We start from the raw sequence: 17,314 nt of genomic DNA, 5'->3' as shown, positions 1-17,314 counted from the left end.
AACATTAAGTCCGAAACAAAACTCATTTATTGAATAAAAAGAATATTTTTTCTTCAAAACGCTTTGGTAATTACTTAACTAAATACTTAACACTTTTTAAGTTAAGTTTTACAGTGTTAACGCTATTTTATAACTAAATTTAAAGTTTTTTTTTATGAAGGCCATGTTAAGCAAGTGTGTAAAGGCAGTTCTTACCAAATATTACAAAGACACAAAATGCAAAAACTTAGATAAAGAAAATTTTTCTACGTGGCTCAAACAGGTGTATAAGAGCGGTAAGTGTTTTGCACGTTTGCACGCTATTGCTGGTTTTGAATATACTGGGTTATTTCCACTTAACAAAAATAAAATCAATCAACAGGCATTAGCTATCTCCGAAACGTTTAATCAACCGATGTCTTCAACACTATTGCGAACAATAAAGTCTTTAGCATTATCTTCTGAACCAGCAACAGCAGCTTCGAGGTTCGACAAGTATAAAGCACTATATGGTAGAATGAAAATCGAAATAGAAAATGAGCTAAAGAGTTTTTTTCAAGAAAAAAATCAGCCTCATGTAAAAAAATCGAGGCAACCTAATATTCCAAAAATTGAACACGGTGTTGCAGATCATCAAAGAGAAGAAGTTAAGCAACTCAAATTAGCTGAAAAACAAGCTAAAAAGCGTAAAACCATCTGCTAACTCATAATGTCATTGCCAAACCCTGCAGAAAAAGAAGTAACTCAAAATATAGAACCGAATACAACCCAGTGGGCACAGGACCTAAATAAGACGTCTTTTGAACGTTCAAAAGACGTCCAAAACGTTCAAAAGACGTTCAAAAGACGTCTTTTTTACATCTTGTGCCCACTGGGAACACCTTCAGCGAAAAGAAGAAAAGTTATTAAATGCAGAAAGTGTAAAAAAGAATTACATTTGGACATGATGTCATGCGAGAATCCAAATTGCAATACTTGGCTCTGCAACAAAACATGTTTGCCAAAAAATTTTGTAATAGGTTCAGATTTTTTTTGTTGTAAAAAATGTAAACCTTAATTCTTTTATTATTTTTGTATGCTATATAAAAAATATATAGCATATTTCTGTATGCTATATAAAAAATATGTAAAAATATATACATTTACATATATAAAATGTTAAGTTTATTAAATGTATTTATATTGATTGGTTTTAACAGACTTTCTGCCAAAAGCGATAATTTTTTTCTTCTAGTTTTCATATTTTAAAATACAATTAAAAAAAAAAAAAAAATTATAAATAATATGCTTGTTGGCATTATTTATCTTATTTAAAAAAAATAGTTTAAAAATTTTTAAAAATAATAAAGTTATTTGATTTTTATTGTTCGGTGATCGGTTTGACCCGCTTTTACTCTACTCTTTTATTTGTTTTTTCATAAGAACTGTAATCCTCATAAGAACTGTAATCCTCGTAAGAACTGTAATCCTCATAAGAACTGTAATCCTCATAAGAACTGTAATCCTCGTAAGAACTGTAATCCTCGTAAGAACTGTAATCCTCGTAAGAACTGTAATCCTCGTAAGAACTGTAATCCTCGTAAGAACTGTAATCCTCATAAGAACTGTAATCCTCGTAAGAACTGTAATCCTCATAAGAACTGTAATCCTCGTAAGAACTGTAATCCTCATAAGAACTGTAATCCTCATAAGAACTGTAATCCTCATAAGAACTGTAATCCTCATAAGAAATGTAATCCTCGTAAGAACTGTAATCCTCATAAGAACTGTAATCCTCATAAGAACTGTAATCCTCATAAGAACTGTAATCCTCGTAAGAACTGTAATCCTCATAAGAACTGTAATCCTCATAAGAACTGTAATCCTCATAAGAACTGTAATCCTCATAAGAACTGTAATCCTCATAAGAACTGTAATCCTCATAAGAACTGTAATCCTCATAAGAACTGTAATCCTCATAAGAACTGTAATCCACATAAGAAAAGGTAACCTTTACATACAATAACATGTCAGCATTAGCACAAAATTTTAATTTATTTTTCTATATTTTCTAAAAATGAACAAAAATAGTTAATAGCATTACAGAAATTTCAAAGTAGTAATAACCAATTTTATGGAAATGACATTAGTATAACTTTTTTGTTGCATAAAAAATGCATAAAAAGTAATTAGGCCTCATCCATACCATATTTTCCTTCGAAAAAATAAAATATAAGCGCAATAAAAACAAAACTGCTAAAAAAGAAGCTAAAAGCTAAAAGAAAAGCTAAGACAAACAAAATGTAAAGGATTTAAAAATTAAAGGGAGTGAACCTTTCTACTTTATATCTAATAAAAATGTTATATTTAAATTGCTTAACTATTTTCTATACTTACTTCAATTATAATATGATTTTAACGATAATTGTTTATTTTGATATGATTCTTTATGCAATATTCCTAAACTAATAAATAATAACTAATTTCTAAAATAATAAATAAAAATGGTAAAAAGTTTTAACTCGCTTGATAGATCTGTGCATTTAGAAAGTTTTAACTCGCTTGGTAGATAACGTGTATTTTGAGAATCTCAAATCCATAAAAGCCTAATTAAAATTAAACTAATTAAAATTACTTTAAAAACGAAAGCGAAATTTTTTGCTTATATATACTATAAAAGTATTTGTATACTATAAAAATAATAACAATTTTTAGTAAAAATTGTTATTATTTTTATTTTATGACAGAGCTGTATCCAATTCATTTTCAATATGTATGTCCGATAGACATTCTTTATTATTTTTTGAGTGGTCTCATACAATCATTTTTTAAATCCATTTTAGTTTACTTAGATGGTCGTTCACCATCAGATTCTAGCATTGCGTTAAAAAATTAAAACTAAAATGCATATACATTGGAAAATAGGCTATAGAACCTTCGTGTGTTGAGAAAGCCTAAAGTATTTCCAAAAGAATACTTCAAACTATTAAATTGCGAAATATCTTCTATTTCAAGCTTTAATTTTTACCGGTTCTTAATATTTTATAAAGATGAATGAAAATCTTAACAAAACGGTTTTTACGATCCCAGTTGTAAATTGAATTTGTTCAATGAAATGACAAAACACAACGTTAAAGATATTCACTTTAAGCTTATGTTCGGGGAACTCATGGAAAAAACTGCATACCCAGGTTTATTGCGAATTTGCTTTCATTATTTGCTTTTCAAAAAACTCTATTTCATCGCCAAGACGAGTAATATGCTCATCATGGGTCGATATTTTGATTGAAGCTAAAGCAACGGCTTTATGGCAGCAGTAGTTCTCCGTTATTGTTTTCCAATTAGTTTTATTCCGGCAATCTGAGCTGAACGTCTGGCGTTCAAATGCTTGTAAAGCAAGATCTTCTATCTAGTGAGACTGCAGCTGAAAACGAAACAGTCTTGAACCTTTATTCATTTATCACAATAATTAATCAAACGTATACATAAAAAGTTTAATGTTGATGAATGAAAGCAACATCAGGCTTTCATATGCTGATGATTGTCATTGCTGCAGCCGAAATAGTATTATAAAAATACTTTTAAAAGAGTTTACTGTACGTACAACAATTACACCCTGCGCCAACTTAATCCAACGGTTTACAACACGGCTTTTAAAAAGTGCTTACATTCTGGGTACCGAGAACGTCAGCGTGTCATTTTTTTTAATAATATGCTGAGTATGAAGAAATCGTAAACGCATCAAAGTTTTTAAACTTGGTTTGAAACAACCTTTAAATTTCTTCAACAGGGTTTGTTTGTAATATAAACAAAGCAAGTTAATTGCTATGCACATTGCCAAGTAAATTTATTTTATATTTCATCAATAAAAACAGTTTTTATTTTTTTGTGATTAAAATCTCATTATGATTTTTTTTATATTTTGTCTTCTGGCACCCCTAATTGTTTATCTTGGAGCCCGGGGTCAAATGTCTTTTATACAATTATATAATAATTAGTCAATATATATATATATATATATATATATATATATATATATATATATATATATATATATATATATATATACATATACATATATATACACTTATATAGACTCGTAGAAGACCATAAGGTCTTGTCGTCGAGAACCGCTAAAAAATTAATGTGTTAAAGTTTATAAGATATTTACAAGATAAATAATAAGTTAACAAAATAAGAATCTTTCTTTTAGAGTATACATATTTAACTATTTTTCTTTACAAAAACATTTTTTGATTTTATTCATCAATGCATTGATGAATAAAATCATCAGGAAATTTTTTAAGGTGGTGACCCTAGAAATAAAAGTTGATTTTTGATGAAATTTTCAAAAAAAATATTTCTATTATATTTAATAAAGAATTTTAATACCATTTCAAATATGTATAACATGAATAGGTTTTTTTAATATGATTGTCAATATATTGATATAATTGTGAATCGGTTCCTGTTACTTTTACCTAGCAATGCACTAGCAACACGTAAATGCCCTAAAAAATGCAACGGAATACTATTTTTGAAACATTTTTATGGCTATACTTTAAAACTATATAGTGACTATAAGCTATACTTTAAAAACTAAAACACTTGTTAAAGTTAAAAGGATAAGCATGAAGTTTGTCTGGTGACATGAATTGCTTATCGAAGGCAAATTTCTTTTTTGTTTTGAAGTCTATTTATTTGAATTTTTTATTTTTTAGATTTTAGTTAGTAAAAATGATTTCAACAAAACAAAATTTACAAAGAAAAATAAAAAAATACCACCAAAGAATCGCCACATGGTTAAAACCAAAGAAAAAAACTTTAACAACAACAAAACTAAAGCAGATTTAGAAACTGAATGTGCAAGCTCCAGGAAACTTAAAACTGCATGTTTTGTTACTGAATCTAGTAATAATGATGATAGTAAATATTTTATGTTTATGGATATTGAGCAAATGAAAAAGTTAATTTTACCAATTCTGTACTGTCCTAAATGTGATAACAAACAACCGATAGAATTTATTGATAACCTGAAAAGAAGAATGGGATTTGTTCATTTATTAGAATTGAAATGTATTAGCTGTGGTTGGATTAATTCCTGTTTCACAAGTAAAGAGTGCCATGATTCTCATCGAAAAACTAAACGTGGTCGCAAGTTGTATGAGTCAAATGTTCGAGCAGTCATTAGTTTTCGTGAGATTGGTCGGGGGAAGGCAGCATTGAAAATGTTTACTAACTGTTTTAACATGTATGGTATTGGTGAATCAGCTTTTGACAACTTGAATGAAAACTGTATTTCAACTGCATATGCTAAAATAGCTGAAGTATCAATGAAAAGAGCTGCCAGTGAATTTTCTTAAGCGAGTAATCAGCCAGTCTGCAAACGCGTTACAATAGATGGTTCTTGGCAGAAGAGAGGTCATGCATCATTGAATGGTGTAGTTACAGCTGTTGTTGATGATAAAGTTTTAGATTATCAGGCTTTCTCAAAACACTGTAAAGGTTGTACAATGTGGAGATCCAAGGAAGGTACACCTGAACATGATAGATGGAGGGTAAATCATAATTGTCATATAAACCATACTAAATCCTCTGGTGCCATGGAAGCTGCTGGTGCTATTCAAATTTTTGCACGTTCAATCCAGAAAAACAATATAATTTATTCCCAATATTTAGGAGATGGAGATACTTCTTCTTTTAAAGAAGTTGTTGAATCTAATCCTTACAAGGAGAATGGAATTAACATTGAGAAATTAGAGTGTATTGACCATGTGCAAAAGCGACTTGGTACTAGAGTTCGAAATTTAGTTAATAACTTCAGACAAAAACTCCAATACATGGTAAAGGGAAACTTACTGATACTATTATAAATTCCATGCAAAACTACTATGGTCTTGCTATTTCGAGAAACTCTGATAATGTATACGCAATGAAAAAAGCTATAGGAGCTATTCTCTACCATTGCACCGCACTTAATGATCCTGCAGGTCGCCATGCTATGTGTCCCAGAGATAAAAATTCTTGGTGTAAGTGGCAACTTGATCAACTAAATGGTACTAAGTTTCATAAAGATAAAATTAATTTACCAATATGGATCTATTTAAAGCTGAAACCAATTTTTCAAGATTTATCTGATGATAAATTATTGACTAAATGCCTCCATGGACAAACGCAAAATGCCAACGAGGCATTTAATGCAATAATATGGACTCGCTGTCCTAAAATTGTATTCTTATCCAGAGGAACGTTTGAATTGGGAGTTAATTCTGCAGTTCTTTATTTCAATGATGGTGGGGAAGGAGTAAAATCTGTTTTGGAAAGTTTTGGAATTAAAGGACAAATAACTTCCAAGAAACTAATGGAGGCTGATAATAAACGCGTTAAACATATGAAGCACAAATCTTCTAATATGGTGTTAAAACAGCGGAAAAAATTAAGAAAAATTAAAAAAGGAATTGTGGATGTTGAAGTTTCAAATGAAAAACAAACTTCATATATACCTGGTGGTTTTTAAACATTATTTTTGAAATACTTTATTAAAAGTCTCGTTTCCCAGGTTTAATAATTTTCGAGACATTACACATTTTAAAACATGGTTATTTAAAAATGGTATGGATTTATGAACTGAAAATTTCTGAACATTTTTATAAGACATTGATAAATCATTTCTCATAGGATTTTGTAATATTAAGAGCAAATTTCAGATTTATATGAAATTTAGTATTTATTTGAGTGACTAAATAAATAAACTCTGAAACATTTTGCATAACTTTGGAATTATCAAATCAAAAAATCCTATGACAAATGAAAATATTATATGTAATAAGCATTTCTGCAAAATGTCAAAGCTGTAGAGTTATTATATAGTGAGATATTATGTTTTCAAATATACCCCATTGTTTGAGGTTTAACTAATTTATTTTTGGATAATCAAGGCAAAAAAATTTTTTGAATGATTTTTTTTTAAATTTTTTGAAATAGAATCAAGTTTTACTACAAAATATCAATAAATAGCTTAAACTCAAAAAATAAATTATTTTTAGGGTTACCACCTTAAAGATGTTTGATTTTGTTTTGTCAGTCTCTTCACTTGCTTGACAAACAAAGTAAAACGTTACTTGTTTTGTTCAGCAATTTTATGTATATAGAGCTATTAACAAGATAATAATAAAATTTTATTTTATCATTAAATTTATTATTTTTCGAAAACTTTTTTTTAAGAATTTGAACTACTAATTGGTAATTTTCTTGGTTAAACTTTTGTCGTAGCAATTTTTTAAAAACAACAACATCAAAATTAAAAACAACAGCATCCAAAAAAAATTATTGTCATTTTATTTTTATCCCCCTAAAAACGAAAATGTTTCGATGTTTAACTAATTTGATCATGAAAAAATATTGAAAAGGGCGTAAACAATGTGAAGGCAGCGACGTTAACAAGGCTTTTTAAGGACTTTTGACTACAGTCATGTTATAGAGTTCAGGGTCGTATGAAGAAGACAAGACAACAGAGATCATAGTTAAACTACTGAACTACTCACAGAGCACCGCGGAAAAGCATGAAGTGGATTTGCAGTAATCAATAAACTTGCGCACAGCATTTATAACATAACATTTTTGACAACTTTATTATCTATTCAAATTACTTGTTTGGCTTATCATAATTTGTTTTTTTTCTGAATAAATCAGCATTTTCTTGATCTACTTTTCCATGGCATGCAACACACATTATTGCATGCCATATTGCATTGTTCTATCTTCTTGATGATCATACCCAGCAAACATTCTATAGCTGAATTTCAGTGGACCTATATAAACGAGCGGTCCTCTTTAGTTTTGCTTATTTTACTTAGTGTACAATTGATTACTTAAAGGACCAATGGTGACAGCCGCTAAAAGTGGCTAGCCACTATATCACATGTTAAAAAGTTATCGGCTGTCCATTTATAACGGATGCTACTAATGGCCCACTTAGTAACCGATGAGCAAAACGCCAATAAAATAAAAAAAAACGCGCGTCCTAAATGGGTTCCGCGCGGGATGGATTTTCCCATATGGTTACCGTTTGAACGAGTCATGAAGACTAAGAGTAGCATCCGTTGTTGACCAGGATTTTTTAATGGTGGCAGGATTTTATTCGTATCGCACAACAGTCCAGGTTTTAACAATTTGTTTGACGCTCTATCTATTTAAACTATTCAGCTAAGGAAATTCAGCACAGATTGCAGAAAATATATATTCATTAGAATTTTGCTTTGATTGATAAGAAAACTTCATTAAATCAAAGATTTAAGAATACTAAATCTTTAACTTTATATTTACTATCACTTTACTTAATTTCTTAAAACTAATTAAATTTAGAAATTAGTAATATAAATACTGCTGACCTTCAGTATTAAAAGCTTTAATTACTAACCCTATAATATTCAACTACAAAACTAATAAGCAGAGTTTTTAAAAAATCTGTTGAGTTAGATTTCCGATAGTAAATCTTTTTGAAAAGGTACGTAACTACGTCGCACAATTATTGTGCGATATATTTGATATGCATATAGGTCAAACATACGCAGTTACAGGTTTTGTTAAAGTATTTGGTTTATGTGCGTTTTTTGTAGAAAATTTGTAACAGCTAATAACTAAAATACAAGTCAAAAGATTCTATAAAATTTTGGAGCAAAAAGTCAGGTTTATTTTTTTAATAAATCCAACAAAAAAAACCTTTTGAAAAAAAATCTCACTTTCCATCGGACAACAAAAAAGATCAAGTCATATGGCTGGCTTGCGTCATATGTGCCCGTTAAATATGTATAAGTGCCTAAAAAATTTAAATTTATAAAAATCATGTTCTATAATAAAAACTGCAATCAAGCAGAGTCCTGTATCATCTTGTAACGATTTAAACTTCCAAAAGAAAGTTCGTCATATCGCATTTTCTTCTTTTCTTGAGTTTCTGAAATACTGTCAGAAGGAAAGCCAAAACCACCGCCTCCTGGTGTAAGCATGCGGTATAAGTCCTAAAAAAATAAAACTAACCTAATAAAAAGCGTAAAATCAATTATAAATTATTTTTAGATTTTACAAGGAAATTGACTTACTCCTGCTTTTACAGGTACAGATGTTTTTGCACCGAGGTTTATAACATAACCATCTGCTAAAATTAACAAGTTCAATCCTTTTGAACCAGGCTCGCCACCTGTTTTAAAAAACAAACCGTATAATTTAAATTCAGAGTCACTGCAAAATGACGTCACATCAAAATTAGCTTTTTAGTACGCTTACCCTATTATGCCTATGACCTACTATATACTGTTTTTTTCCACGTTTTAAGTTAAAACTATTGATAGTTTAAGCATTAAAAAAAAAAAAAAAAAATTTTTTAAAACTTAAATAATAAAAACAATAAAACATAGAACATTTGTAGAAAATGCTTAATTTTAGCTCACAAAACTTATTTTGAGCTAAGCTTAATTTTTGTTTGTACTGACAAATGTTATTTGTAATTATCTGTATTCATTTATATTTAAGCCTTTTTATTAAGGCTTTTCAGAAATTAAAAATAACCGAAATGTGGTTACACTTAGAGCAGTGGTTAGGCTTCCCCACAGCCTAACTACTGCTCTAAGTGTAACCACATTTGGTCTAAGTGTAACCACAACTTTTTTTAAAGTAATACCTAATGGAAAAATGTTAAGGATTTTTTAAAGGGGATGGGGGTGGGGGGCTTGCTTTCAGTAGCCACGGTACCGGCTACACTTTTAAAAAACGACTAAAAACTTACACTCTTAAAAGGTTTTTTTTAGTTGATTTATTACACCAGGAAAATTTGATTGGTTGCTTATTTAATAATAGCTTATAGTATTATTTTTTTAGAAAGATCGATGACGATTTTACATCTTTTGAAAACACAAAAATGGAGCAAAAGAACGCCAGTACTCATTTAACTAATTAAATTATAATGCTTTTCTAATTAGATTTCAATTGGAACATCTAACAGAATTCTGTTTTCCTTCAGGACGAGGTATTATGCATAAACATTAAAAAAGACAAAAGACAACGCGCAATTCATGATCAACCTAATTTGCCAAATCTAAATAAAGATCACATGATAAAGAAGATCATTGATACGATGCAAATTATTTGAACTTGATAAAAAATGAAACAAGAGATAATGAAAAAGATCTTAAAAATCAAGCAAATTTCAACAAAATCGTGGCAATTTTTTTGATATAGAGGTCACGTTGCCCGATCAGTTGATTCTCATTAATGAAGATAAAGAGCTTTTGAAGATGCAACAGCAATTAAGATGTGTAATAATTGAATTAGTCAACATATTGGCTATTGAAAGAAACTTGAAAACAGACACAGTTGAACTTAAACAGACAACTTGTCAGCTGTTAGAGAATGCTTTAAACTGATTATAGCTAACATAAAATTCTTGTAACTAATATACTCACACTTTGCTTTTGAACATCCAGTTGACTCGAAGCCATCCTCAAGCAGTTCCAAATGTAAAAAACTGTCAAGTCATCTAAGCCTAAGCTTGGCAAAAACCTGATTAATTGCTTTTTTGAAATTTTTTATGTGTCAAATTAACTCAGAAGCACCTGCAAGAAGATATCTGGAATTTTTAAAGTTGGCTGGCTGTATGATCGGGTTAAATATTTAATCAGCAATCAAATATTTTCTGATTTCATTATGAATGACAACATCTATGCAAATGTTTAACTGACATTTTGATAAAGGCATTTTAAATAACAGGTTGCTGCTGTTGCTGTAACATGCAAGTGGTTGTAATTATAATTATAGAAATTTATAACTGTATACATCAATTGTTAAAAAAATAATACTTTTTAACATTTTGTCAAATGTTAAAAATCATTAAAACCCCTAAATATTATCAGATTTGAAACCAAGAGCCAAAGGCTAGAGATGGTGTCTTAAAAAACTCATATTGGGATGTCAACTGCATCCAATAACAGTCTTATAAAAGACCTCCTAGAAAAATATTTTAGGAGTAAATAGAAAATTGTGTTGACCAGTTTTGCACCTCTTCTTTATCTTTTTATGCATCAGAGTTGAAAAAAAAACTTTTTTTTTTTTGATTTGAAAAAAAAAACCATTGTTTCGTTTCAATTATATTTTTATAAAAGAAGGTATATTTAGTTAAATTTCTTCTAAATATAAGCTATATATATAAGTATTTAGGTGAGTAAATTCAATAACATTTACTAAAACTTTTTTAAGTTAATTTATCAATTTAAATATTTTTTTTGAGTTTTTTTTTTTATTTTTTTTTTTTATTTTTTAAACATCTTCGCTTCCAACAAGGCTGCAAGCAGCCACTAATTAAAGTTGGAAGTTACTGTAAGAGAAAAGATGAAGATTGTAGAGCAAGATAACGATTGACGGACGATTTAAAAGATTGCAAATTATATGAATCAGGAAAGCAAGATGAAGGAAGCGAATTCCAAAGAGCTGATGTTCGAGGAAAAAAACTAGACGAATAAGCGTTTTTGGAGCACTTAGGAACAGTCACAGAAAAAGGATGACACTTAATTGAATGACAAGTAACACGAGAATGAATTTTAGTAGATGGCACAAGAGACGTTAGCTCTTTCGAGCAGTGCCCATTATAGTATTTGTAGAAAAGAGAAAGAGAAGCAACATTACGACGATGTGATAATGGTTGAAGGTTGGCTGCAAGAGCAGGTCCAACTATGTTTACAATGCGTTTTTGCACCTTGTCTAAAAGAGAAAGGGCATCATTAGAAGATCCGCCCCAGATATGGCAACAGTATTCCATACAAGGCCGGATTTGAGATTTATAGAGGTAGAGAATAGAATCCAGAGTAAGAAAGTGGCGAGCTCGATAAAGAGATGCAACCTTAGCAGATGCTAATTTTGCAACCGATTTGATATATGGTTTCCAAGAAAGATTGGAAGTAAGAGTTAATCCTAGAAGATGAAGAGTAGGTGACTCATCGAGTACATCACTGTTCATAAATATAGGAAGATCTAAATTATTGCGATAACGATTGGCTGAAAAAAATTGAGTTTTATCTGAATTAAAGTTCACCAGCCACTGTGAGCCCCATGCTGTAGCAGAAGTGAGATCCTTTTCAAGCTCAAATGCCCCCTCCAGGCAATCAGAGGGTGTTGGTTTCTTATCACGACAAGAATAAATGGTAGTATCATCAGCAAACAATGCCACCTTAGATGTGAGAATATCTGGAAGATCGTTAATGTAAATTAAAAAGAGTATAGGGCCAAGGATAGAACCTTGAGGAACCCCTGAAGTTACAGAATAAGAAGAAGAGTGTTGTCCATCGAGGACAACTTTTATGCTACGATTGGAAAGGAAGGATTCAATGATCTTAAAGATGTTGCCGGATACACCATAAGAAGAAAGCTTATGGAGAAGACCAGCATGCCAAACTTTATCAAACGCTTTTGAAATGTCAAGAGCGATGGCCTTAACCTCTCCACCTTCATCTAATGCACGATAAAACCTGTCAGTTATTACTGTTAGCAAATCAGCTGTAGAACGAGAAGATCGAAATCCATATTGATGGTCAGAAAGTAAGTTATTAGATTCAAGATGAGAAATTAAGTGTTTGTTAATTAAAGATTCAAAAACCTTGCTTATGATAGGAAGAAGACTTATGGGACGGTAGTTAGACGAATCAGATCGCTCCCCAGAATTTTTGAAGATAGGGATAACAGATGCGGCTTTCCAGCAGGCTGGAAAACAAGACTCTGATAAGCACTTGTTGAATAGTTTTGAGAGTATAGACGACAGCTCTGGAGAACACTTCTGCAAGACAATAACAGGTATGTTGTCTGGGCCACAAGCTGTAGAAGAGTCTAGACAGGAAATCACTTTAGATACAGATGCTGAAGTGATATGAATGTCAAGCAATGAATCAACCTGTTTGTTGGCAATATCAGGTAGAACGCAATTAGTGGAATCAAGAGATGATATTGATGAAAAGTTTTTAGCAAACAGTTCGGCTTTGTCTTTAGGTGAGGTGACAAAGTCTGAACCATACAAGAGAGGTGGAATTATAGATTTGCCCTTATTATAATAATAACTATTATTATAGTTGATAGTTTTGAATCCCTGTTACGACCTATGCTTATTTATTTTAAGTATAAGAGGTTTTAAACAATTTCTGACATAGTATTGACCAAATTTGACATAGTGTTATCACCCTTTTCAGCATACATCCTTAATGAACAATATCTGCTGTTTTAAAAATGTAGAGTATGTTTTTTTTACAAACAACGTCTACTATTGTTCTCAGACATTCACATTCATCAACCTAACTAGCGTCAGCTGACTTGTGCCTAACTTGTATCAAATAAAACTCATCCACTGTAACAACATCACATAGTCGATTGTTTCTGAAATGAATGTTTGTTATGTCTCAAATCTATCCTTTTAATTTTGATTTGTTAATTTGTGAGGTCATTGTAATGCTCATTTTCATTTTTAAAGAGCATTGAGCTTTTAATTGCATCATGTATTGCATACATAATACAACTCTTTAATAATGACGGGTTCAGATGTGATTCAATAATGAGAGTTCTCTTCAATAGTGGCATTAAATTGTTCAATATTTAGACTTGTTCAAAGTTCTCAGCTATTTTATCTCTCTTAATATATTGATGATCAGATGAGATATTTTAATTCCCATTTGACCATTTAAACTAAATATTTTTACCACAAATTAATGTAGAGTTTTGTGTAATTAAGTTAGTTTTGTGAATATTGTGAATTGCACAAATTATTTCTTTTAATAATTAAATAACTTTATCTTTATACACTGTTTTTAAAACCATTTATTCTTAAATACTATTTTATTTTAATTCATGAAAATTTATCTTCCAGCACTTATAGTGGTTGCTCGCAGCCTTGTTGGAAATGAAGATGCGAAAACAAAAAAAAAATCCTCTGTCAACTCAATCCTCCATCAACTCAATCCTCCATCATCAGTTGTTTCTTCCCTTCAAAATACGAGCCTGGTAGTTAAAAAGGTTTTATAACTCCTTCTCGAGAAGCAAGGATTGTTAAATGCAATTAACAATCCTTGGCCATTATAATTCCAAAATCCAATGTTTTTAAATATTATCCAGTTTTGGAAACTTATTTTCAGAAATAACTTTATACTTTTTTTGGTCTATTTATTCTTAATTTTGTTAAAATCAACATTTTTTAATATGACTTAAATCTTGGTTTAAATGTTTTTAAACAAAAGGGTATAAAGAATAACCATAGATATAAATAATAGATATAACAAATACTGGATGAGAGATAAATATTTCTATTTATCTCTCATCCAGTATTTGTTGTTATTAGTGACTTTTATGTTTATCATGACTCTATAGCTCAAAATGTTTGTCTTTTTTATTCCTTTAAATAGTTCATTTGTGACTCTAGACAACAATAATCAATTACTTTTAACTCATAATTTGTGTCTCATCTCTGACCCTTGTGGTCTGTTTCTCTTTTTTCTCCCTTATGGCATTTAGATCATGCTATGATCTTATAAAATTTTTTGTGTTTTTCTACATTTACTTGAACCAAATTATGGGGAATCTGATGTAGAAAATATTGTATTTTTTAAAAATCAGCTTCACCCTGACCTCATGCTTCTTACACCCTTACATACATCCTAACATCATACTTTTTACACCCTTAAATACACCCTAACATCAGACTCCTTACTACTACCTTGAAGCTGACTGTAATTATTTTGATTTTTTTTTCATGATTTTTTTATTGTGATTCTGTATGTGATTCTTTTCCTTGGGCTGATCTCACTTCTCTGTTGTCTCTCTGTTGAAAACTGCAACTTTATTACAAAATACGAAATCCAATTGTAAATATTGCTGGCTCTAGCACATTCATTTAATTTCATTCTTTTTTTTTCTTCTTTGTGTGTGCCACAAAATGATCAATTTTATTCCACTTCTTTGTTAGATAAAAAGCTAATTCAGAAGTTTTTTTACCCAGTCTTCTAATACATTCAATAAATATCTGGCAATAAAAATGTGCATGACAAAACTTGGATACTCTTATTTCTTAACTAACTTTTTACTAATGCTGATATGATTTGATTGATTTGGGTTGTTTTCATGCATTAATGTGATATTAGTCCAAAGTTTTAATTTGACTGTTGTTTTATATTTTCCACCACAACCAAGCAGGTTCTGACACACTTTGTATATTTGTACTTTTTTACCATCATTTTTATTACTTAATTTAATCACATTTTCTTTGTTTTACATCATAATCTTTATATTATACTGCATCATATACATCATTATATGTTATATATTATATGTATATATCATATTATATATTATATGTATATATCATATTATATATTATATGTATATATCATATACATCATTTTACATTAGTTTTGAAAACCTTAATGTCATTAATTTTAATATATTTAGTTTTACTGGTTTTCAGAAAGTCAGGAGCAAAGAGCAGCAGTGTGTCTTGGAAACATCTGCTAAACATCGCTTTAGATGTTTCTGATTAAAATTGTATTGTCCAAAACACTAGATAAATGTTGTTGCATATAAACAACAATAGTTGCATATAAATATAAATATTAAATTTGTTAACTATTAATATAATATTATTTGTTCCCTGATAAACAATATACTAGCTTAAGTTCTATTAGCATCTGTTAATAATATAAACAATTATTGTACCATCCAAAAAGGAATGAAGAAAAACTTTTCTTGTAAAATAGCCCTTAATTGTTAAAAATATGAGGCTTAGGTTCTACTATTACACTGATATCTGTTGATAGTAAAAATAAATTAATGGAAAAAATGTACACCAACCACAAACAATCTTTTAAACACAAAAAAATACTTAAAAGAGACAATACTGTCAAAATATATTTGGGATCTAAAAAAAACCAAACAACTCTTAATAATTTATTGGGTGATCTATTCTAAAACTTTGTTTTAGAATATTTTTGTTTTAGAATGTTTACAAAAAATGTGTGCTATATTGTATGCTACAATGCTCTCTACCTACTTACAGTAAAATTAGTCTAATTTTATTTAGTATTAATTTTATCGAATTCATATTTTAGTTTTCCTGGACTTCAGAAAGTAAGGAGCAAACAGTCAACAGTAAAATTAGTCTCTACAAAACTAACTTTATCGTTGCTCCTTACTTTCTGAAGTCCAGTAAAACTAAAACATGAATTTGATAAAATTGATGCTTCAAAAGCTGATGCAATCCATTAAATGAGTTTGACGAAGTTGTTAATATTTTACAAAAATATACTCAAACACAAGTATTATACATATTTAAAACAAAATAACATTTGAAAAAAAAATTCATACCTTTCAGACCATAAGGATGAAGAGCTCGCCTTTCAGTAAGTACAGATAGTGTTTGTTCTCTTCGAAACAACAGCTCTCTCACTATTCCATTACCACCATTGAATTTACCACGTCCACCACTTCCTAGACGCACAGAAAAACTTTTTAAGACCACAGGATACCTAAACATTGAAAATAATAAAACAAAATAAAATAACAAACTTTTATTTTAAATCTACTTAATAAAATATGTTGAGATAAATATCTAAATAATAAATTTAATAAAATATATTAAATTAAAGAATAGAAAAAATTAAGACTCAAAAGCATGCTTTCAAATACAATAAAAATTTAATAAATATTGTTTTATTAATTTTATTGTTAATTAATATTGTTTTATTAATTTTATTGTTAATTAATATTGTTTTATCAATTTTATTAAGCAGAACTTTAATAATGTCCAGTTTTTTATTACTATTTAAAAGACGACTTTCAAATAAACATAATTAGAATGTTGCTAATAGTCAAAAAAATAGTCAAAAAAATTTAAAACCAAGTTGTAAAGCAATCCTAAAATTGTTAAATAATAAGCCAAATTTTTTTTCTAAAATTAATCCAAAAAAGAGCTGAATGCTAGTTGCTGTGTGTTAGCTGCAAGTTACTATTGATGTATGCTTGTGTTCCGGGTTGAATTACTGTATATTTATGTTTGTGTTCTGTCACAATCTTTTTATGCTTGTGTTCACTCACCCATAAGAATTTATGATCAAGCCAAGTTCTCAAGATGATCAAATAAAGTTCTTAAGATGATCAAGTCAAGTTCTTTAATAATTTAAAACATGACTAGAGTACATAAAAATATTACACATTAAAATCATCACAACTTGTCTTTTATAAATATTCCTGGTCTTTGAAAAAACTTTTTATCAGTTTACCACTTGCAAAATTCACCAGACTTGTTTTTTGTAAGACTAATTTAAAATATGGTCTGAATCCT

At 29.5% G+C, this 17,314-nt stretch overlaps 1 protein-coding gene across 6 annotated transcripts in view; it reads right to left on the bottom strand.

Annotated features, from left to right (window-relative positions):
* Positions 1-8,627: 8,627 nt before the first annotated feature.
* Positions 8,628-17,314, bottom strand: part of LOC136072111 (5-oxoprolinase-like) — a 119,573-nt gene continuing 110,886 nt past the window's right edge. For all 6 annotated transcript variants that reach the window (XM_065820448.1, XM_065820449.1, XM_065820446.1 and 3 more), the window contains exons 38-40: positions 16,339-16,499; positions 9,057-9,154; positions 8,628-8,975 (exon numbers count right to left, since the gene is read on the bottom strand). In XM_065820448.1, the coding sequence (XP_065676520.1) occupies positions 8,826-8,975; positions 9,057-9,154; positions 16,339-16,499 (409 nt within the window). In that variant the 3' untranslated portion in view covers positions 8,628-8,825. The remainder of the gene's footprint in view (positions 8,976-9,056; positions 9,155-16,338; positions 16,500-17,314) is intronic.

This window comes from Hydra vulgaris, chromosome 15 (assembly GCF_038396675.1).
Source record: "Hydra vulgaris chromosome 15, alternate assembly HydraT2T_AEP".
Classification (NCBI taxonomy): Eukaryota; Metazoa; Cnidaria; class Hydrozoa; order Anthoathecata; family Hydridae; genus Hydra; species Hydra vulgaris.
The sequence above is the reverse complement of the archived record's forward strand: the minus strand, read 5'-3'. Positions and strand labels throughout refer to the sequence as shown.